This window comes from Myotis myotis, unplaced genomic scaffold, assembly GCF_014108235.1.
Source record: "Myotis myotis isolate mMyoMyo1 unplaced genomic scaffold, mMyoMyo1.p scaffold_m19_p_3, whole genome shotgun sequence".
In the NCBI taxonomy this organism is placed as follows: domain Eukaryota; kingdom Metazoa; phylum Chordata; class Mammalia; order Chiroptera; family Vespertilionidae; genus Myotis; species Myotis myotis.
Genome location: NW_023416335.1, coordinates 121,825,832 through 121,849,708, shown reverse-complemented (window position 1 = coordinate 121,849,708; position 23,877 = coordinate 121,825,832). Strand labels below are relative to the sequence as shown.

The 23,877-nt window shown below is 44.8% G+C and overlaps 2 protein-coding genes and 1 long non-coding RNA gene across 21 annotated transcripts in view; 1 reads left to right on the top strand and 2 right to left on the bottom strand.

Annotated features, from left to right (window-relative positions):
- Window positions 1-4,129, bottom strand: part of TEAD4 (TEA domain transcription factor 4) — a 90,983-nt gene extending 86,854 nt beyond the window's left edge. For 10 of the 13 annotated variants that reach the window (XM_036301698.1, XM_036301699.1, XM_036301703.1 and 7 more), the window contains exons 1-2: window positions 4,005-4,025; window positions 3,481-3,598 (exon numbers count right to left, since the gene is read on the bottom strand). The gene's annotated coding sequence lies outside the window, so the exon portion shown is untranslated. Of the gene's footprint in view, window positions 1-3,480; window positions 3,612-4,004 lie in introns of those variants that run through there. The other 3 variants (XM_036301697.1, XM_036301696.1, XM_036301709.1) reach the window with 3 other exon arrangements.
- LOC118651963 lies at window positions 3,681-19,659 on the top strand. Of its 2 annotated transcripts, XR_004966373.1 has the most exons (3): window positions 3,682-3,816; window positions 4,767-4,977; window positions 18,885-19,659. It is a non-coding gene; the product is annotated as an uncharacterized LOC118651963 (long non-coding RNA). The 2 variants fall into 2 exon arrangements; XR_004966372.1 differs by lacking the exon at window positions 18,885-19,659 and having other exon boundaries at window positions 3,681-3,816; window positions 4,767-5,230.
- The window catches only part of TULP3 (TUB like protein 3), a 98,439-nt gene continuing 86,466 nt past the window's right edge, over window positions 11,905-23,877 (bottom strand). For 3 of the 6 annotated variants that reach the window (XM_036301710.1, XM_036301711.1, XM_036301713.1), the window contains 8 exons: window positions 21,660-21,787; window positions 21,080-21,277; window positions 18,693-18,805; window positions 17,841-17,946; window positions 16,540-16,638; window positions 15,829-16,000; window positions 14,586-14,699; window positions 11,905-12,219 (listed from right to left, as the gene is read on the bottom strand). In XM_036301710.1, the coding sequence (XP_036157603.1) occupies window positions 12,185-12,219; window positions 14,586-14,699; window positions 15,829-16,000; window positions 16,540-16,638; window positions 17,841-17,946; window positions 18,693-18,805; window positions 21,080-21,277; window positions 21,660-21,787 (965 nt within the window). In that variant the 3' untranslated portion in view covers window positions 11,905-12,184. Of the gene's footprint in view, window positions 12,220-14,585; window positions 14,700-15,828; window positions 16,001-16,539; window positions 16,639-17,840; window positions 17,947-18,692; window positions 18,806-21,079; window positions 21,278-21,659; window positions 21,788-22,247; window positions 22,309-23,877 lie in introns of all 6 variants that reach the window. The other 3 variants (XM_036301716.1, XM_036301712.1, XM_036301715.1) reach the window with 3 other exon arrangements.

Below are 23,877 nucleotides of genomic sequence, written 5' to 3'. Positions count from 1 at the left end.
AACCTATCGATGATCGATGTGTCTCTCCCACATTGACATTTCTTTCTTTCTTTCTTTCTTTCTTTCTTTCTTTCTTTCTTTCTTTCTTTCTTCTTTCTCTCTCCTTCCTTCCTTCCTTTCTTTCTTCTTTCTTTCTTTCATCTATCTATCTCTTTCTGTCTCTGTCTCTATCCCTTTTTTTCCCTCCCTCCCTCTCTCCCTTCCTCCCTCCCTCTCTCCCTCCCTCCCTCCTTCCCTTCCTCCCACCCACCCTCTCTCCCTTCCACTCTGTAAAAAAAATCAATGAAAAAAATATCCTCAGGTGAGGATTAACAAAAAAATTTTTTAAATAAATAAAATAAAATAAAACATAGGAACTGGAGACTGTGCTGCCAGGGACAAAGCCCTGCCCCCACCTCCACCTGGGCCCCAGAGCGATTAAAGCAAGGGGGGGAAGGGGGGTCGGAGAGCAGCTGTTCAGCTCCAATTTCAGAGCTTTAAAGGGAGCTCTCCTCCCAACCCCTGCCAACAAAGGGTCATGGAGGGCAAAGGAAGACAGGCTAGGTAGAGCCATCCCTACAAGCCCTGAATTTCCCGGGACTGACCAGAACAACAGGAAAGTCAGCGGAGCAAAGTGGTGGCCCATGTCCTCCACCTCCACCGGAGAAGGAAAGAAGCCACAGATTAGGCAAAAGGTATTGCTCTGTGACAGTCACTAGCACAAGACTCCAGAATGGAAACCACAGGAGACTGTGATAATCTGCATCCCAGGAGACCTTAGAAAGATAGAGACCTTCTCCACCTGGCTGAGTCATGTACAGACCAGCAAGGAGAATAGAGGGTGCGTTTTAAAGACCTCTTAAGGATCCCTTCCAGAGGTGGCATTCTCAGATTCCACAGTTCTGTGCTTTTTGCTGGTTCGGAGACAAGTATTTCTGCCTCCTAACAACCTTATCTGAGCCACAAGATGACAGACATCACCCATATCAAACTGTTACAGCCTCCACCCCTGTTAGATGAAGGTGAACAGGGGGTCTGAACATTGGGATCCACAGAGCAAGAGACAGAATGCAAAGTGAAAACAGTAGGTTCAAGTCCCAGGTCTGCAACTTATTGGTTGTGCAAGCTTAAGCAAGTTACTGTCCCTCGAGGGGCTTCAGTTTCCCTGTTGTTATTTTTAAAATGTATATTTTTATTGATTTCAGGGAGTAAGGAAGAGGAAGAGAAAGAAACATCAATGATGAGAGAATCATTGATCAGCTGCCTCTTGCACACCCCCCGACCAGGGACCAAGCCCACAACCCGGGCACATGCTCTGACCAGAATTTTACAGTGACCTCCTGGTTCACAGGCCGACACTCAAGTACTGCCAGGCCAGTTTCCCTGTCTTTAATATGAGGGAGCTAGATGCTGAAATTAGAGTGCCCAATAATGTTCAACAGGTTTACCCTGCGGTCAAGGCAAAACTGGAATTAGAACATAGGACTTGGAGGCCCTGTGGTCCCCTGTGACAAAGCCTGTCCCCACCTGCACCTCGCCCACAAGCTATCCTGGTCCTAAAGAAGAGCATGGTACAGGGCCTGGCCTATAGTAAACACCCAATTCAGGTTTGTTAAATAAACAGGGCAGGGTCTAGCAAAGGATGTTCAGAGAAGTTCCCAGGAAAAATGAGGTTCCATGCTGAAATAAGTTGGGGCGCATTGGCTACTGAGTCCCCAGGAAATGCCATGCACTGTGCTAGGTACTTTGCAAACATTGAAATTTCACAACAAACTTTTTGGGTATATATCAACTAACTCCCTCCCATATTACTCATCAGAAAACAACCTCAGAGTCTCAAACATAGTGAGGTAATGGCCAGCATTGTATACAGGTATGTCTGACCATGAAACCTGTACCCTTTCCACACTATCAATGCTGCCTTTAGAACAGACACCCTTGAAGCCCCGGCCACACACCTGGCCTAACCAGGTAAGAGTGAGGAGGGTCCCACCAGAACATTGGCATCCTCAGGGTGCATGGAGGAGCAGTGACCAGAGTTCCCATCCCAATGAGAGCAGTCTTGTTCCTTCCTTCCAAGAAACCCTAAAATATATGTCCATATCATCATGTTGTGGGAATGCAGAACCCTTGAGGGCAGGTCTGCCTGTGTACCCTAACCCCCACCCCACATACTATGTCACTTCCCCTGCCCAGTTCACTCCTTGAAAATGTTTCTGATAGTAAAACTCCAAATGGAGAGAAAACTGAAAGCAAAACAGAAAGAGATGAGGCAATGGAGACACCCAGGGGGGTCTCCTACTGCTCAACTAGCGAGTCAAAGGCAACCCTTCCCTCCTATGCTGGCACTGCAGCATTCAGGAAATGTGCCAGTCATTCGCCTTGCTGCCACAGGAAAGTGTCGGATGGTCTAGAAAGCTGTAAAGAATTAAAGGTTCATCCATTTGACTGCACGGGCAGCTCCAAGGAGAGCTGGACCACTAGAAAGTAGCTGTGGCTGGCATACACGGATTCCTCTTTGTCCTGGGGGCCAACTTTAAAAGTGTTGTCTATACAAATCTCCAGTGTTGTCTATTCAAATGGTCTCCTCCCCGTGATCTCCCCCAACCCTAATGATCAATAACCCACCCCATCAACAAGTGACAAAGATCTCAACTTCCTTTAGCCTTCTACCAACTTGTTCTCTGCTGTTCCAGGCAAGAAGAGAACCCCCCTCCCTCAGAAAGACAGCTTCCTTCCAGCTCTGCCGGGTCCAGGCGAGTGGTGCCTGGGGGCCACAAGCTCCAACAATCGGAGACACTGTCTCTGGCCCACAGTGACGCAGGGAGGAAGCCCAGTCATGCCCCAAACCAACATCCTCGCAGAAAAAGACACACTCAGAAACACACAGTCCTCAGACGCTCGCTCACACTTTCAGACAGACAGCACTTTTCTCACATGGAAATACGCTCAAACAAATACACCTACTAGGCCAGATGGACTCATGTGAACAGATACCAGCCTCACATACACGCAAAGCCGAGGCAGGGCAGTCGGACTACTTCACATGAGCTCACCAGAACCCTTCACACGTCTGTGCGCAGACAGGGTGTTACCGAGAAACGTTTGCTTTGGGGCTCGGGAGCCTCCAGTCCCCATCAGGGGCACAACGGGCTTCTCAGCCTGCAGAGCAGGGACCTCAGGACCGGTCCCCTTTGCTCTCCCAACGCTGAGCACTTAACAACCAACACGCCTACCTCCCAAAGGACCCAGCAGAGTAAGAGGCGTGGGTGCTGGGCCTCTTCCATCGCCGGGGTCCTCGGTTCTGCCTCTGGTCTTCTCGGCTCCCCACGCCCCCTTTCCCCAGCGCCCCGCGCAGCTCGCCCCGACCCTGCGGTCCGCAGAGCCTCCACGTGCCCGCTCTCCCCCAGTCCGTCCGGGTCGGAGCGCCTCGCGCGCCCCTCGCCCCGACGCCTGCCCGCAGGCCAGGGGCTGCCCCTCCCTCGCCGCCCCGCGCCTTACCGGTACCAGAGTGAGGGGAGGCGCGGTGGCTGCGCTAAGCCAGGTCCTCGGAGTCCGTCCCGCGCGCCAACTCTGGAAGCCGCGGCCCCGCCGAGTTCCCGAGCGCACGGCGCAGGCTCTGCGGGGACGGGAGGGGGTCAGCGCGGAGACCCGGCCCCCGCCCGGAGGCCGCCCCGCTGGGCGGAGAGGAAGGCGGGGCCGCGGACCGGGCCGCCCCGGCGCTCCCGAGCCCGGCTCGCCGCCACCCAGCGGCTCGCGGAGCGGCGCGGCGCGGAGGGAGGAGTTTTCCCAGAACCGGACTGCCGGGAAGGTCCGGAGACCCCCACGCCAGGAGCGGTGAGTCAACGGCCCAGAGGAAGGGAGCCGGGGCCGGGAGGGGCGGGTTGCGGGGAGCAGGAGCGGGGTCGGGCCGCCGAGGGAGCGGCGGAGCGCGGCTGCGGAGCCGGCGGGAGCCCGGAGTCCGGGGCGGGAAGGGGCGAGCGGAGCGCGCGGCCGGGGCGGGGCGCGGCGGGCCGTGCACTCACCTGGGGTGCCCGGCAGCAGGCGCCGGGGCCGGAGCTGCGGGCCCTCCCACCCGCTGCCTGGAGTTGGAAAGGACGGAGCCTGGAATGTGCGGAATGAGGGCTGGTACGAGATGCGCGCAGCTGAGGAGGGAGCTGGAGGGCGTGGCAGCCCGGGCCCCTCGGGGTGGAGTCTGGGACGCGGGCCGGCGGGGGCGGGAGCCGGGCGGAGGGCGCGGAGCTGGCGGCCCTGGGACGCCGACCCCCGACTTTGACCTCAGTTTCTGGATCCGGCCCCCGCTGCTCCCCGCCCACAAGCGTTCCCTTTGATCTCTCGGCCGGACTCCCCCGCTCCCCGAGCCCCGGTTCCTGCCCCTCCGGGCGGGGTGGCCGACTCTCCGTCACGGGAGCTGAAAACCTTCCCCTGGGCCGGAGCGGGCATGTCTACGCGACTAGCCGCGGGCTTCGCAGCCGGCCACCCTCCACGTTTACGAACGACATCCCTCCGCACAAGTCCCGGAAAGGCCGGGCAGGGGCGGGCTGCGGGCGCGCAGGAAGGGCTGCTCCTTCCCCGCGGCTCCCACCGGGGACATTCACTCCGGGGGACCAGGAAGCAGGAACTCCGGGCTCTAGTCCCAGCCCGCGGCCAGTGCCCCCGCGCTCGCGTGCCCTCCCGTCATGAGCCCTTCAGTCTCTCTTCTGTCCCTCGCCGATCTGCAGAGATGTCCCTGCAAAGAGTGCGCACTCTTTGGAGAAGGAGTAACTCCATGACTATTTATTCAACAGGTATTATGTGTCCACCAGGTGCTGTGGAAACAGTGAAGGGTAAGACCTCAGCACCTACCCTCGAAGGAAGAACTTGTCATTTAGCTGGGAAGAACACTGCCATAACGTGGGAATCTGGGTGTTAAACGCACCAGCAGAATTTAGTATCTTGAGAGCTGCTAGAACCTCACTGAGCTCCTGTTTGGAAGTCTTCAGAACACTTTGATTTAAAGTAAGGTGTTACCACATACCTCTGTTGTCCACCTTGTTGGGAGGGTGAAACCAAAGAACTTTTGAAAAGCTTTTTTGGAAAAATCAAATCCAACCTTTTTGGGCTCTTGTCACTTAGCTTTGAATTTCGATGGTTGTCCAGATCTTATCTCCCTCATCAAACAGAAACTTCCTTGAAGACTGAGTAAATGTCTGATTTATCTCCCACCCAGCACCAACTTGGTGTCTGGGATAGATAAGTACATGAAAAATATTGAAAAAAATGAAAAATGCTATCACAGAGGATATTGAAAAGAAAGTGCTATAAATGCCAAAGTTGTTTCTACAAGAGGTATTCCAAAGATGTTTTGAACAATGACAGCATCACTGGAGGAAGAGTGAAGGCAGCAGCTCTCATTAGCATATATAAATTCTGGTATGCTTGTTAAGTAATGAGTCACAGGAGGACCTGGCCACACCTCATACACATGAAAAGATTGCAATACAGGACAGTGTATAGGCATTAGCCCTTTTATATAATCATCATCTGCTGAGTGTCTGTAGACTGAGCACCATGCTAAGTGCAGGGGTAGGTCCCTGCCCTGTCCTCAAGAAGTTCACAGTCTAGGTGGGAAGATGAGAATTATAAAGTTCAACGGAAAACCAAAGTAAGGAACACTGAAATTCAAGTTACAGAGTGGACATTGATCTAGCTCCTGAAGGATAAATGAGAATTTACCAAATTAAGACTGGAATACTGCCTGGCCTGTGTGGTACAGTGGTTCATTGTCGAACTATGAACCAGGAGGTCATGGTTCCATTCCCAGTCAGGGCACATACCCAGGTTTCCAGCTGGATCCCCAGTGGGGAGCATGCAGGAGGCAGCTGATCAATGATTCCCTCTCATCATTGGTGTTTCTATCCCTCTCTCCCTTCTCTCAGAAATGAATAAAAAAAATCAAAAAATAAATTTAAAAGAAAAGACTAAAATAACCACAAAGGTATAGTACAGAGGGGTGGTTAGGAGAAGTCTTGTAAATTGGTGTGGCTAGAGAATAGGAGCTGGGGAGAGTAGGTTACAGTAAGTGGGTGCCATGTTGTGGAGATCATTGGATTCCATGCTGAAGAAGGGTATCAAAAGGCCCTTTACACACAGGTGTGACATAACCAGTACCAACATCAGAAAGACCCCTCCGGCAACAGTGTCAGGGCTGCATCAGAGAATCAGGTGCCTTAAACTCAGGCAGTGGTCCTGAGGCTGATATGGGAAAGGGTGTAGGAAATAGTCCAGAGTTGAAATAAACAAGAACAGGTGACTAAGTGGGCTGTGAGGGTGAGAGAAGAAACAAAAATCACTAAATTTTGACAACTGAACTATTGGTGGTACCATTAACTGAGACAATTCAAATAGGAGAAACAGGGTGAGGTAGTAGGTGGGTCCAGCCAGGTTCAGAGGATTGAGGGGAAGGCAGGACAGAGCCTAGGGTGGAGACAGAACAACCTTTGAGTGTCACTTCAGCACAGACTACTGAGAGGAAATTTGGAGATCAGACAATTATTCCCAAATTTTAACTGTCAAGACTGTAACTGGTCCTAGCTGCAATGGTGTGACCTGAGACTTCAGCCTCCTGGTCCATGCCCTTACAGGCTTCTAGAGAGCTCTGTGCTTTCAGAAATGGCATGTTCCCAAGTTGTTGAGGTCCCTCTGGCTAAAGGAAAGTTCTTAGATGTAGAAATTGTGAAGGGTGAAAGACTGACCGATTTTATACTGATTTTTATGTCCTGCCCTTACTAGGGGTATTTACATTTAATAGACAGGACTCTCATTCCTTGACCCTCAGGAATAAATTTGTTGGTGGAAATATTTCATCTCTCTGGATCCAGCTAATAGAAAAGCATATGGCTGCCCTCAAATGACAACATATAGTCCACAACTCCCCTCAATTCCTAGTGATCCAGACCACCTAGTCCTCACTCAGGCTTGCTGAGGAGTGGTGCAGAAAGTTGGATGTGGTCAGAGCCCCTCTTGATGTAGGGAGGGTATCTGTGTTGTCTCTACTCCAAAATGAAAGTCAAAAATCATACTAATTATTCTTATGTTGTTTGATATAATTTGCATTTCTTTAATAAATTTTGTTTTTCCAACCTCTATGGTCATAATTACACAAAATATCCATATGATACTGTGTTAATCAAATTCAGGCACATCTATACCCTGGCCGGTATGACTTGGTTGAGCATCATCCCATGTACCAAGACGTTGCAAGTTTGATTCCCTGCACATGCCCAGGTTGTGGGCTTGTGCAGGAGGCAGCCAGTCAATGTTTCTTTCTCGCTCTCTCTCAAAATATCACTAAAAACATTTTTAAAAATTCAACCATATCACCCTGACCAGTTTGGCTCAGTGGATGGAGCGTCGGCCTGTGGACTGAGGGGCCCCAGGTTCGATTCTGGTCGGGGGCATGTGCCTTGGTTGCGGGCACATCCCCAGTGGGGGGTGTGCAGGAGGCGGCTGATCGAGTTTCTCTCTCATCGATGTTTCTGACTCTCTGTCCGTCTCCCTTCCTCTCTGTAAAAAATCAATAAAAAATATATTTCAAAAAATTCAACCATATCTATGTGATGAAATAATTCTTTACAGCTATTAACTTTTTTTTTTTTTTTAATAAACCAACTGTGGAGATGTTGAGCAGGTAGTTAGATAACACTTGCAGAGCTAAAGAAAGAATTTCAGACTGTGGGAGATGTCAAATGTAAAATGGGAGTTATTCAGTATGAAGAGTGAGAAAGAAGATTAAAATAAATAACATGGGTCCCTGGAATACTGTATATACTCAAAACATGTTGGTAAAATTTCTTAACGTGCAAATTATCCGTGCATAGGGGACTAGTTAAAAATACTATGGTGCGCCCAGCCGGGTGTAGCTCAGCCATAGAGCGCCGACCTAGGAACCAAGAGATCACCAGTTCGATTCCTGGTCAGGGCATATGCCCAGGTTGCGGGCTTGATCCCCAGTGGGGGGTGTGCAGGAGGTAGCCAATCAATGATTCTCATCATTGATGTTTCTATCTCTCCCTCTCCCTTCCTCTCTGAAATCAATAAAAATATATTTTTAAAAAAACAAAACAAAAAAACCCACTATGGGGCGCCCTAACCACGTAGCTCAGTTGGTTAGAGTATCGTCCTGATATGACAAGGTTACAGGTTTGATCCCAGGTCAAGGCACATGTAAGAATCAACCAATGAGCCCTGGCCTGTGTGGCTCATTTGGAGCATCATCCATGCACCGAAAGGCTGCCAGTTCAATTCCTGGTCAGGGCACATACCCAGGTTGTGGGTTGGATCCCTGGTCAGGGTTCGTTTGGGAAGCAACCAATTGATGTTTCTCACATCAATGTTTCTCTCTTTTTCCTTCTTCTCTGTCTAGAATCAATAGAAACATATCCTTGGTGAGGATTTTTTTTGAAAGTAGCAATACTATATTAAAGTAGCAATATTTTTTTTTAAAGAATCAACTAATGAATACATAAGTAGAACAATGAAATTGATGTTTCTCCTTTCCTCTCTCTCTCAAAATCAATAAATAAAAACAAAAGAACCACTATGGAACTTACCACAATGAAATACTGTGGAGGATAAGCAAGTATGAGGAAGGGCTGCATTTATTGACATGGGAATTATCTCCAGGATATATTAACTGAAAAAGCAAGCTACTGAACAGAGTATATAATATGCTACCTTTTGTGCACAAAGGGTGGGAAATTACGAATACGTTTTTATTTTTGCATAAAGAAACTGGAAAGATACACTAGAAAGAAACTAAAAGTGGTTAACTATAAGCGTAGGACAGGGCAAGGAAAACAAGAAGGGACAGATAGGGAACAAGGCTTTAATTATATAGTCTTTAAACTTTGTTTTCTTCGTTGTTGTTTTAAATATATTTTCATTGATTTCAGAGAGGAAGGGAGAGGGAGAGAGAGAGAAACATCAATGATGAGAGAAAATCATTGACTGGCCACCTCCTGCACGCCCCCGCACTGGGATTGAGCCCACAACACGAGCATGTGCCACTGACCAGAATCGAACCTGGGACCCTTCAGTCTGCAGGCCGACACTCTATCCACTGAGCCAAACCTCTAGGGCACTGCTTTGTTGTTTTTTAAAAAATATGTTTTTATTGATTTTGAGAGAGAGAGGGATAGAAACATCGAGGAGAAACATCATCAATTGGCTGCCTCTTGCACGCCCCCTACTGGGAATCGATCCAGGAATCTGGGTGTGTGCCCTGATTGGAATTCAAACTGGCAACCTCGCAGTGCAGGAGATGATGCTCCACAAATTGAGCCACATCTGCCAGGCAAGTAATTTTTTTTTTTAAACCCGCACCAGAGGATATGCTTTTCATTGACTCTAGAGAGAGAGGAAAGAAGAGGTAGAGGGAGAGAGAAACATTGATATGAGAGCGAAGTATCGATTTGTTGCCTCCCAAATGAACCCAAATCAGGGATGGAACCCACAACCTGGGTATGTGCCCTGACCAGGATTTGAACCAGGAATCAAACCTACGACCCTCAGTGGATGGGATGATGCTCTAACCAACTGAGCCACACCAGCCAGGGCTAGTCTTTAAACTTTTTTTGAATTTATTACTATTTAAAATTTATATACCTGCTACATAAGACTGAAAGCAAAATCATGACTTTTTTGAAAGTAATATTTTTATCTTACATTGGTTAGTTTGTCCTGAGCATGCCTTAGTACCCTAGAAATTGCATTTAGACTCCACTTTAAAAAATCTTGATCTAATTCCTAGCTCTCGCCTGCCTGTGACCCTCCTTTACTCTCAGACCATTCTTCTTCCTAACTTTCTTGAGCCAAGACTACAGAGGAGAGAGAACTACTGAATTATTACACTCGGAGTCCTTGAAAATCATGAGAAACAGAACCTGAGTAGGTAGTGCTTAACTACATGTTAAAACACTGAGGCTTAAGAATCACTATGTTAAACCAAAACGTGTAGTAAAAGGTGGTAATCTGACTGACGGGGAGCACTCCCACTGCCACTCCCCCCAGCTGCACCCTCTGTGTAGTCCACTCTCTTTCCTTGCACTCCAACGCCTGGGCCACAGCCAGGCCCAAAGGCAACATGCAAAGGAGCTTGGGCCTGATGGACCAAAAGACTAGGCAGAGCCAGAACAAGTCAGAGACACCCACTTCATATTTTTAAAACTTCCATTAACATCAGGGCTATTTTGGCCTGGGCTGTTCCTTCAAGTAGAAACGGAGAGATGGTTACAAAGTAAGGAATGTAGGGTAGGATCAGAACTGAGACTAGAACATGGATAGTTAATTACCTAGGAAAAAAATGTTTTCCATTCTTCTCACAATTGTCCCTGGAAAACCATCTAAAATTGTTTTTATGAGCATTTAAAAACTATTTTATGTAACTGGATGGCTAAAAAAATCAACTGAGATGCACTGTTTTATTTTAAAAGAACATGAATAAACATGATAATACTTGCCACCATCCTGTACCAAATGCTTACTATGTGCCAGATCCCAGGCATTTTACCTGGACTACCTCAACTGGTTTCTATACTTCAGAAATATTAATGTCTCCGTCCTTCAGAAAAGAGTCATGCCATAGCACAACTCTAGTGGGAACATTATAAGGTCCAGTCGTTGAAGTCACCCTGAACCCTTCCTTGCTGACTCCCTTGTTGGGTTGCAGAATCTGTGTTCATTTTAATACATTTGTAATGTGCATCCTTGGTCAGTAGGTGGCGCCAAGAAACCATCTGTGGCATAATTAGGGCTTGCCTAAAGTTCTGACAGCATCAATGGCAAATCCTGCATTTACTGTGGCATCCTCTTTTGTGGAGAGGAATTATGTGTTGGTCTATAAAGAAGACTAAGACTTTTAAAGAATATACAATGACTATGATAACGAGGAATCCCAAGTGGGGAGAGGAGACAAAACAATCCAACATGCAATTGGTCAAGAAACGTGTTATAAGGGGTGGATAGAATCTGGTCAGTCTTTGGTAAGCCCTTAGCTGGGGTCCACATGAGGAAATTTAAAAGAAGACTATAGACTGGAAAGAAGTAGACATCAGACCTATGGCATGAGTACACAGGTAGGAGCCATTCTACCCAGAGGGGAGCTGAGGCTGGGAGAAGGGCAGCTTGCAGCATCCCAGGATTTCCTCCATGGAGCAAGGTGTCTCCAGTGATTGGGGAAAGGCAGCTTTAAGGTCCTGCACTTCCTCAGCGTAAGATTATACTTCTCCCACGTTGTGCACGCCCACCATTCCAGAATCTCCCCTCCGGTTCCTTAGCTCAAGCACCCATGGTCTTTTCCTAAGGTCTGTACATTCTGCCCTGAGCAGTATCTTCAGCCATGAACAACTTGTAGCTGTCCAGAAGGTAACCAGAGATCAAGTCAAAACACATTTATGGAAATTGCATTTATGGGGAGCGTGCAGGAGGCAGCCAGTGGATGTTTCTATCTCTCTCTCTCCCTCTCCCCCCCCCTTTAAAATATATTTTTATTGATTTCAGAGAGGAAGGGAGAGGGAGATAGAGACATCAATGATGAGTTATTGATCAGCTGCCTCCTGCACGCCCCACACTGGGGACTGAGCCCACAACCCAGGCATGTGCCCTCACTGGGAATTGAACCATGACCTCCTGCTTCATAGGTTGATGCTCATCCACTGAGCCATGCTGGCGGGGCCCTTCCTCTCTCTTTAAAATCTCTAAAAACATACATATTTTTTAAAGTAACTGCCCGACTCTATGAGAGTTTATAGTGATGCTTCCTTGAAGATTAGTCCACTATTGCCAAGTGATGAAATGTATTATTACAGAACATGACAGAAGGAACTATGTAATGGATGGGACTTTGAAAAGAAGAAGGGGGACACCTCATTTTTATATAAATTATTTTTTATTTCTATAGCATACAAAAGGTATAAATATGACTTATGTAAAACCAATCACCTACACATTCAAGCAGCAAGTACATGAAGCTGGGGTGTAAATCTCTTAGCCAGAGTGAGCAGGAAGAAGCAGGGTTAGATCTGGTCAGGCCATGAGACTCCCTTCTCCAGATGTTGTCAATTACTGCATCCAGGGATAACTGAACAGCTTTGTTTTCAAGGAGGGCAGCTCATTTGACAGTACATGCGGAAGGTGGTGCCAGAGGTCTGAAGGGCTTTGGGCACTTCTACGAAGGAGGCACTTGATGGGAAGCAGGCATGCCTGAGATAGAAACCAATCTTGTCAAAACAGCAAGGACTTCCCAGCGGGGGCAAGGCCTTTTCATCTCCCAGACCTCCTGCTTCCACACTGCTATTTGATGTGGAGCACGGGGAAACAGGAGGCAAAGGCAAAAAGCAAATCCACAGAAGGGAACCGGAATGGCGCAACAGCCCCTGACTCCCTGCCCCATGCTGGCAAACAGCTAAATGCACAAAGGCTTGGGAGCTGAGCAATACTGAATGCAGAACTCACAAAGTCACTGGATTCTCAAGATTCAGATACACTCTGAGACCGGTGAGCTGGTAGAGTCATGTTTTGTTGGGAGGTGCTAATAACCTGAACAACTTAGCAAAACTCATGATCTGTGAGGAAGAGTGACGAGAGCTTGATCTGTACCAGTGAACCAGGCTTTAGGGAACTGATATTTATGTCAAGAAGGCCCAAAGTTCTGCCCAACAAGGTCCACAGGGCTCACAGTCAGCTGACTAGTCCTCACCAACCCTCACCTACCACCTCCCTTGATAATGACAATGGAAGTTTTGATACATAATGATCTCTTATTACTTACACGGTCTAAAGCAGCGGTTCTCAACCTGTGGGTCACGACCCCTTTGGCGGTCCAATGACCCTTTCACAGGGGTCGCCTAAGACCATCCTGCATAGCAGATATTTACATTACTATTCATAACAGTAGCAACATTACAGTTATGAAGTAGCAACAAAAATAATCTTATGGTTGGGTCACAACATGAGGAACTGTATTTAAAGGGCCAGAAGGTTGCGAACCACTGGAAAGGTATGTGTGTCCTTCTATACCAGCCGTGGGCAAACTACGGCCCGCGGGCCAGATCCGGCCCGTTTGAAATGAATAAAACTAAAAATAAAAAAGACCGTACCCTTTTATGTAATGATGTTTACTTTGAATTTATATTAGTTCACACAAACACTCCATCCATGCTTTTGTTCCGGCCCTCCGGTCCAGTTTAAGAACCCATTGTGGCCTTCCAGTCAAAAAGTTTGCCCACCCCTGTTCTATACTAATGTCTCCATAGTAATATAGCTGTGGGAGGCACTCCTGGGTTGAAAGTGAAGGCAACTGTCAAATTACTCTCAATCTTAGACTAAATCACCTCTTAGGTTTTTGTTTTCAGTGTAAACTAAAATTAAGACAACTATATAAAATCCTCACATCACTGATCACCAATTTGGCCATAGCCACTCTGACTGAGATTGGTGCCAGCCAATCCTCTGTGAGGGAAGAAAGGGGAAAGGGGGATTGCAACATCAGTATCTCCAAGCATCATGGGACTATAAGGTTAACTCATAAGAAACAAATACCACACTCCCTGTGATGAAGACAATACAATTCTAGGCTAATTTCCTACTGTGCATTAGTTCTTCTCAGGGTAGGTAAAGTGGCTGGCGTTGCCTTGTCCCGTGGGTGGGTTAGGTAGGATAGCAGAATTAAGCCACCTATGTGGACAGAATTATCACGGACTTTGGGTTTCCCAGTTCTGATGGTAAATGATATCCTAGGAACCACTGTCACCAAAACAAGGTAATGCTTTGTAACAGTGAATGCAGCCGAGTGACTCTGGATCCAACCTGCTATTGCTTCCTAGAGATACCCATTTCCCACTCATATAATCTCATGATTACAAGCCATTTTGGAAATGCCCAAGTCCAGCGAGTACAGAGATATACCTGAAGCAGAGGTTGGAAAACTATAGCCCACAGGCCAAACCTGGCTGCTGCCTGTTTCACTGGAACACGACCACACTCGCTCATGTAAGAACAAACTAGGGCGCTTTTGCAACGACAGCACTGAGTAATTAATTATAAGAGAGATGATCTGGCCGTTTTCAGAAAACGTTGCAGACCTAGAGACTAAAGTGAATTTAGGGAACTGTCCCTTCTCTGAAAAGGTCTTCAAAAGAGAGACCCAAGCATCTAATTATTAGAACCTGATTCTAGTTGCAAGTTTCCAAGCACAGGAAATCCAACTTTTGAGGCACAGAATCTGTTAGCGGCAATAACCTCAGGAGTCAAAATGTGTTCTGGACAAGAACCTTCCTGTACTTTGAATAATGCCTCACCTATGTTACTGGTAAACTGCACCCCTTGACCAGATCTGTGAAAGGCAGAGAAGTGTGTGTGTGTGTACATATGTATACGAGTATATGCACACACATAAATGTATAGACACATATACATACATACATTCGGGGATTATTCCAAGAGGGACAGACTGTCTCTTTTTATGCCCTGGGCCAAGAGCCAGGGAGGCAACTATCTGCTCCCAAAAGCTCTGTAGTGAGGACGTCCAGCTGTGTACGTGTTTCTGTCTCATTCACATGCCAGCTTACTGTCAAAGCTAGAAAGCCCAATGGCGAAGGCCTGGAGTGCACACAGCGGGTAGTTGTAGTCCAGAGTGAAAACATCATCTGCCACACGTCCAAACTGCATGACAATATAGTCAGCTAGAAACAGAGAGAAAATATGATGTTAGAAGACAATGTGGTTGTACTGGGGAAAGCCTGTTAAGATATAAAAATCCTCCAAAAGGTCAGTTAATCAGCGGGTCTCTTTAAAATGGGCAACTTTTAGCCCTACCGAGTTTGGCTCAGTGGGTAGAGCATCGGCCTGCGGACTGAAGGGTCCCAGGTTCGATTCCGGTCAAGGGCACATGCCTGGGTTGCAGGCTTGGTCCCCAGGAGGGGTCATGCAGGAGGCAGCCAATCAATGATTCTCTCTCATCATTGATGTTTCTCTCTCTCCCTTCTTCTCCCTTCCTCTCTGAAATCAATATAAATATAAATATACTAGAGGCCTGCTGCATGAAAAGATTTGTGCAATAGGCCTTCCCTTCCCCTGGCTGCCGGAACCGGTTTTCCTCCAGCACCCAGGACCCAGGCCTTTGCTCCAGCCGGAGCCACCTTCAAAGCCCTGGCTGCTCCGGCTGGAGCCGCCTTCAGTCTTGGCTCCACCGCTTCGCGCTGTATGCAAATTAACCGCCATCTTTGTTGGTGGTTAATTTGCATATCGCGCTGATTAGCCTATGGGAGGCGTAGCGAAGGTACGGTCAATTACCCTGTTTGTCTATTATGATAGGATATTTAAAAAAAATAAAATGGGCAACTTTTAGAAGAATGGAAAGATTTATTAAAAAGAATATCTGCTAACCATGAGCAAAGTTTCTATTATGATTCCCCTCAACTACAGGGAACGGGAGGCTACTCCTGACCAGCATGAAAGGGACAGAGGAGAGAAAAGTCGAGAGTAGCTTGCTGGGGACAGTACAAGCTCCATGAGCTAGAGCTGCCAAGGAACCTTTACTGGGTGAGGGTCATTTGCATTTGCTTCCCAAAAAGCCTCCTCTAAGACTTCTCTCGGCCACAGGAAGAAATCTCTCACTCTTCAGCCCTCCTTAACACAGTAGTTCAGAAGTTTTACTGTGACACTGTTGTTTTCTCTTTCCAAAGAAATCATTTCTTTCTTAGATAATTCTCTCCTGAATATAGGTTCCTATCAGTGACAGGAAATGTTCATTTCCCCACCATGTAAGAATAGCCTCCCTTCCATTCCCAACCAGTCCTTCCTGTGGCTTACGGTCATTTTCATGGACTATCTGAAAGTTCTTCACAGATGCCTGAGTGACCCGGCCATGGAAGTTCAGGACATAGGACTGCGTGTCATCATTCCACACTGGGGCCTTGTTGTGCAGCTCAATCAAGTTCTCCATGGTTTTGTTTTGCCATTTTGAAAGCAAGCTCTCATGGTCCTATTTGAAAGGAAAAACATTACTCTATACTGAGAACCATAAGAAACCATTCACTTGCAACTCTGACGGAGAAGGTGGGCAGGGGAATATTTCCTCCATTCCAGGAAGAGTCAGTGGTTGCAAATCAAGCACTCTAACAACTGCTCTGCAATGTACTTCTCCTGAGGTTCTGGAGTGATGGCTCTCCTAAAGCAGAGTATGAGGGCCCTGGCTGGTGTGGCTCAGTTGGAGCATTATCCCTAACACCAAAAGGTCACCGGTTCTATTCCTGGTCAGGGTACATGCTCAGGTTGTGGGTTCAGACCCCAGTTGGGGTACCTATGGGAGTACCAATCGATATTTCTCTCTGACATCAATGTTTATCTCCCTTTTCCTTCCTCTCTCTCTAAAAAGTAATCCATTAAAATGTACAAACAAATTAACTAAATAAGAGTATGAGCAATATTCCAGTTCTAGAAGAATCAATAATTTTTGGACTGATCTCTTCTATATTGTATTCTTGTCTTTGAGAGTCCTTTGCTGATTAAATATATTCTTACACTTCGTGGCCGAAATGGGATCCGTTCATGGTTCATATTCATCCCTGGAATGATCACAGACATCTTCCTAGGACCTTTAAATCCAAACACATTTGTTTCCTGGAAGATAGGAAAATAAGACAGAACTTGGAAACAGAAAAGAAAACAAGACCACATTCTTCACGCAAAACTCATTTGGGCATGTAAAATGCTGACAATGTCAAGAGTACTAAAGCTGCTTATTACTGTAGTTTAAACAAAGAGAGACAGATAATCAAGACCAGGAAAGTAATTATATTTCTCTTTTTTAAACCTAATTTGAACATTTGAATGTAAAATAGATTATATTGGCTTGAAAATTTACTCTTTAATCTTAAATGAACTTTGAGACAACTGTGAACAAACTGTCCAATTTTGTTATCAATAAATATTTTTGTCCCAATGAGGGTACAGCACTATCTGATCTACAGTGAGAATTACAGTGTAAATTAAATGGGGCCTGTATTAGGAGGTAAAAACTCAAATGCCTGTCAAGCCAGACAGATTATATATAAATAAAATAAGCACATTAAATAGGTAGATATATGTCTGTGTGTGTATTCATATACATATGCACATGTACACACACGAGTCATGCATAGTCATGCATGTTGAGACTGGGATCAAGCAACAACTCTGAAAGGAAGCACTGGGTGCCATGCAGATGTACACAAAGGAATGCCAGCCACATCCAGTGGTCAGAAAAGACTTCTCTGATGACATCAGTTGATATGGTAAAGGCAAGGAAGGGAAAAGGGAAGGCTCTCAGGAGAGGGAAGATCATATGGTGGATAAAACAGGAGAGTTGTGTGGCCAGAATGATGGCAACAGGAGGGAGAGTCTGAAAGAAAAGGCTAAACAGGAGGGAGAGTCTGTTAGGCCTTTATTCTGTACACCCTGGGAAGTCATACAAGATTTGAAGCAGGAGAACAGCAGGATCAGCTGGAGTTCTGTTTTAGGAAGATTTATCTGGCAGCAGTACAGAATGAACTAGATAGAAAAGACTAAAAGCAAAGAGATTAATTTGTAATTTATTGTAGCCTCTGGCAATGGATTAAGAGGTCATGAAGGTCTGTGGTAATCCAATGGCATTAGGAAAAGGGAAGGCAAGACATATTAACACAGTAAAAGCATAAATGAACTTGGCAATTCATAAATAATTAAAATTTGGAAAGAGAAAATGATTCCAGTAACAGAAAAGGGGATCACAGAAATAGAAACAAGCTTGGGAGGGAGGATTATGAGTTCAGTGTAGGTTAAGTGATTCCGAGGACAGCACTTACATAACAGATGGCTGCCAGCTCCTGCCGGGCATGGGCCTTTTCTTGGGCCTTGGCTGGGCTGACACCATGGTCATAAACTGTAAACTTGGTCCCCATGAGGTTGGATCTAGAATCAAAAGAAATAATCATCATAATGATCTATATTTTTTCTCTTCCACAAACACAATCTAGGAGAGGTGTTTAACAGAATATCTGCCTGTTCCCCAAATATCTAAATGTTCCTCATCACTATTCAAAGATCTCTCATTAAAACAACAAAAGGACTTAGATTTTCTTTTAACTTATTTTTCTTTAGATTACAACATTAATACATGTTCATTGTAAAAAAAATATAGGTTGTTCTGAAACTACAGTGTTAACCTAAAAATAAAAGGCAGAAGCGAGAGGCAACAAGCATTTATTTGAGATTAAAAAAAAAAAGAATAGCTATTCAGAAAGCACTGATTCAGGCAGAAGCCCAAATGGTGCTGCCATTAGGAGACAAAGGCAAGAGGTATATACGAGAAAGGGAAGGGAACAATTACATCACTATGGGGGAGGCACTGCTATTGGTGCAGATAAGCTAGCAGAGTGACACTAATTCTAAACAATGTTTTTAATTTTTAGTCAAGTAGCCATCAGTCCGGTCGTCTTACTATCTGCTTTCTTGTTATCTTGGCACAATATCGTTTTAGGCCCAGTCCAAAGGTTATTCTGCCCTGTTTTAACATTTCAAAGGGTTCAGGCACAAGTCAATTTCTCTGGGGTGGCAGCTCTGACTCCATTTTTAAAGTGGCTCTATTTATATTATTTTTTTACAATAAGAATCAAAGTACCAGAAAGAATAGGACAGTGATACAAGGATGCTTTCACCTGAGTTTGCCAATATAACTTTCCCCTTCACGAGATAAATCTGTTGGATCAGTGGAGATAAGGTAGTTGGATGTTTTGCTCTTTTTCCGTTTTCTACCAGCAAGAAGAAATATCTGGAAAAAGAAAAAAAAGGTCAGTTAAAAATGAAGTCAAGAGAATTGCTATGGTTTGTTCTACCTTCTCACTTTGCAGCCCCTGCCCAAGGTGCAGCCATCCTTGATGCCATCCAGCAGCAGCAGCAGCTTCTTGGGCCCAGGGCTGAGCCAATGCCAAGGCCCCTGGCAGTGGGGACAAGGCCGCCAGCACAGAGCAACATTGGCCAGCCACTCTACAAGGGACAGTATGGGGCCTGCCGATCTTGTTCCCTCAGTCGCCTGGCCACACAAGGACTACGGAGAACTTGGTCAGCATCATGGCCCCACAGATGGCAGTAGCTATTTCCCTGTGGCATGTAGCACCCCGACCAACATGTCCGTTGTCATTTCCAATGGCAACAAATGCCTTGAACCTGGTCTGCTGGCCAGCACGAGACTGCTTTTACATGGACATAATCTTCAAAATTCATCCTTAAAGAATGCCCCCAGGAAAAAAAATCAACCATCTCAGATTTCTTGATGAGCAGGAAGAAGAGAGAGATCTTCTCCAGGGATTTAACTGTGTTTTTAACCAATGACTGAGCTTAGCGAGGGGCATCACCCCTTGTCCTTAGCCTTGCCTCACAAACTCCGTGGCCTCAATCCCCACCATTGACAGAAGTCAGTTGGGCCTCCCACCACAACCCACGGGTCTCATCCTACTTCAGCACCAGTGTCATCACCACTTGGCGTTTTGTCAGAGAAGACCAATCTGTGGGTCTTGATCCCTTTTCCCTCATAAGGCTTCTCAGAATTCACTATCAGTGTTTCCCCACTATGTAACTTTCCTAAATTCACTAGCTTGGTTCTCAATAAAACTTTATCCCTAAAAACCTCTAGTGACTTTTTTAAAAGCTTCATCCAATTTCATGAATAAGAGTCTTTCCAACTTTATGGGAGACAGGATCCTGAATACCTACCCTTCCCATTCTTTACTGCCATAGCAGTCCTAATACTCCTTTTTGTATTTTGTTGGGGTTTTTCTTTGTATTTTTTAAAAATTTTTTGACTTTAGCCCAGCCGGTGTGGCTCTATGGTTGAGCATCAACCTATGAACCAGGGGGTCATAGTTTGATTCCCGGTAGGGGCATATAGCCTGAGTTGTGGGCTCGAGCCCTCCTGTGGGGCATGCAGGAGGCAGCCGATCAATGATTCTCTCTCATCATTGATGTTTCTATCTCCCTCTCCTCCCTTCCTCTCTGAAATAAATAAAAAAATATTTTTAAAAATTTTTCAGATGAATACTCTCATATTTATGCTTCCTTGCTAAAACCCTACTGGACTTAGACAATAACAAGGAAGCAAAAGAGTTGGAGTAGTTAACGGGCGACTTTGGAATCAAACATATGGATTTGAATCTGGCTCTTAAACCCCAGTTCCTTTGTCCATAAAGCAGGGATATACATCCTATCTTACCAGGCTGTCATAAGAATTGTAGATGATAATAAATATGAAGCACTTAGGATATGCCTGATATATCATAAACATTCAATAAATAGTGGTAATAATAACCATGATATTTACTATCACCATCTAATTTCTAGGACCCTAAAATCATCCACTTAGACCTGGTATTAATACAAAATACATTGTTCATTAGCAAGTATAAACTGTCTCAAACATAGGTACAAAGTAAGTTAGAATTTCTAGGGTGAGAAACAATATTTTTCACTTGTATATTCTTCTATATTTCCAATTCCTTCTATTACCTAAAACTTGCTCTTTTGCCCTGGCTGGTGTTGCTCTATGGTTAGAGCGTTGTCCTGTGCACCAAAGGGTCATGGGTTTGATTCCTGGTCAGAGCACAGGTTTCAGGCTGAATCCCTAGTAGGGGGCGAGCATCAGGCAGCTGATCAATGATTCTCTCTCATCATTGATGTTTCAATCTCCCTCTCCCTTCCTCTCTCTGAAATCAATAAAAAACAAAAAGAATCAACCAATGAATGCATAAGTAAGTAGAATAACACATTGATGTTTCTCTCTCTCTCTAAAGCAATAATTTAAAAAATAGAATCAAGCCCAGCCGGTATGGCAAAGCAGTTGAGTGTAGACCTATAAACCATGAGGTCATGGTTCAATTCCCGGTCAGTGCACATGCCTGGGTTGCAGGCTTGATTCCCAGTAGAGGGCATGGAGCGGGCAGCTGATCCATGACTCTCTCTCATCATTGATGTTTCTAGCTCTTTCTCCCTCTCCCTTCCTCTCTGAAATCAATAACAATATATATTTTTTAAAAAGAATCAATTCTCATACCTTCCGATTTTCATCCTTTTCCAAGTGCATATAGTAAGTGGGGAAGAGACCCCGATCCATCCCTTTTTTATCCCTGGTTATCCGACACTTCACTGTGACACCCCGAGGAGCAGAACTAAAAGCAAAGTCCTCTAAATCTTTTACTTCTCCCAGCTGGTTATCAGTTTGTTGGGCTGAAGTACCAGAAGCTCCTGTATCCTGAAAGAATAGCCATACATGAGCAATGGAGGTAGAGTCAGAAAAACCTATAATCTCTTTGAGAAGTACTTAATGATAAAATAGCTTATTGGTTTATACCCCTATGTCTTCAGTCTTCTGACAAAATAATAGAAAACTCTGAGAAATTAAGTATGTATTTGAATACTGGGAGTGATGAAAGAGCTAAGTATGAAAATGGTATATAGTGTCACAATAGCTGGCTTGAGATATGAAATTAGAGGTCATGAACTTTACATCTAAATTAGAGCTTAAATCTTTTGAAGCAACCCTCACTCAGTAATGGTATTTAAATACTGAATGTACACTATATTTGGGAAATAGTTAAATTAGCTCCAAAGGAGGAAGTTTCAGATCTACATACTGTGGTTGATTTCTGGCTGGATGCAGAACTGGGTCTCTCTGCCTCTGAACGTGGTGAATGAGATAATTTTTTTCCCTCCTCTTCCTCCCCATCAGTCTCCTCATCAAAGTTCAAACTACCTGAGATACCTAGCAGAAAAAGAAGAACTGTCAACAAAAGTCATTTTAAAAAATCAGAGTTTTATTTGGGGATGATGAAAAAGTTCTGGAACCCTTGTGCATTGCTGGTGGCAAGTAAAATTGTGTGGAAACATTATGGTGGTTCCTAAAAAAAATTAAATATAGAGTTACCATATGACCCAGCAATTCCACTTCTGAGTATATACACAAAAGAACTGAAAGCAGAGACTCAGATACTTGTGCACCAATGTTCATAGCAGCATTATTCATTATATTCAAAAGGTGGAAACAACCCAAATTCCCATCAACTGATGAAAGATAAATTGTGGTACATACATACAATGGGCTATTAGCCATAAAAAGGAATGAAATTCTGAAGCATGCCATAACCTGGATGAATCATGAATACATTCTGCTTAGTGAAATAAGCCAGACACAAAAGGACAAATACTGCTATGATTGCACTTACATGAAGCACCTAGAATAGTCAAATTCATAGAGACAGAAAGTAGAATGGTGGTTAGCAGGAGCTGAGGAGAGAGGAGAATGGGGAGTTATTATTTAATACAGTTTTTATTCTGGAGATGGGTAGTAATGATAATTGCACAACAATGTGAATGTACTCAATGCCACAGAACTACCACAAAATGGTTAAAACATGTATTTTACCACAATAAAAAAATTCAATGATCCATTGTTCTCTATATCAGTCACTTCCCCCACCCCTACATTTTGTTCATTTCTAGTCTAATTAATTCAAGTTGAGAATGTCTGAAATACTATTACTTTGAATTCATGAAGCACCTCTTACAGAAAATTTAAAACTATTTTATTAAAAACTATGTTTTATTAATCAATATCACCCCCAACAAATTTAATTTAAAAAAAACTATGCTTTTATTTTATCCTCATATTTATAAGAGTTTGAGGAGGAGATACTTATAGTTTTATTTTTTGTTTTGTTTTTTATTTGTTTATGGAACATACCACAAGAGGAACACAAACATAAAGTGTGATGTATGTTATATAAGAAGTAGGGTACTCACATCTATAATAATAAAAGCGTCATATGCTAACTAGACTGGATGTCCTTCTGGATGACCTTCCAGACGACCTTCTGGACGAAGCTGGGGCTTTGAGGGAAGCCTGGATCCCGGGTGCTTGAGGAAGCCGGTGCCAGCAGCCGGGGGAAGGAAGACCTATTCTTGCACAAATTTCGTGCATCAGGCCTCTAAGTTTACATATAAAAGTATGAGGCTCAGGGAGAATCATTTGCCCAAGAAAAAGAGGCAAAGCTAAGACCTAAATTTCCTTTTTTGCTTAGTCTATAGCAGGGTTCTCAAACTTCCTAATGCTGCAACCCTTTAATACAGTTCCTCATGTGGTGGTGACCCCCAACCATAAAATTATTTTTGTTGCTACTTCATAACTGTAATTTTGCTACTGTTATGAATTGTAATGTAAATATCTGATATGCAGGATGTATTTTCATTATTACAAATTGAACATAATTAAAGCATAGTAATTAATCACAAAAACAATTGTAATTATATATGTGTTTTCCTATGGTCTTAGGCGACCCCTGTGAGAGGGTCATTGGACCCCCAAAGGGGTCGTGACTCACAGGTTGGCGACCCACAGGTTGAGAACCACTGGTCTATAGGGTAAAGTTATCTATCATATAATAGTTGAAATAGCCCCCAAATCATTAATTTATGAGTAGATTTCACAACAAGCAGTGTGGTTTTTTTCCTCCAAACCATTTCCTACCCACATTCAGAGTGGGGACAAATATGACCTACTTTTACACAGTTAACAAATAAACTGGTGTTAGCTATTCTCAAGGACATGCAAAGATAAGACAAAGACCAATTGGAAGATTCATCTCAAGTGAAAACGTATTTTCACACAAATACTTAGACATGAATGTTCATGGCAACATCCTATCTAATAAAAGAGAAACATGGTAATTGGCGTACGACTGCTACCCTTCCCATTGGCTAATCAGAGAGATATGCAAATTAACTGCCAACCAAGATGGCGGCCGGCAGCCAGGCAGCTTGAAACTAACATGAGACTTGCTTGCTTCAGTGACGGAG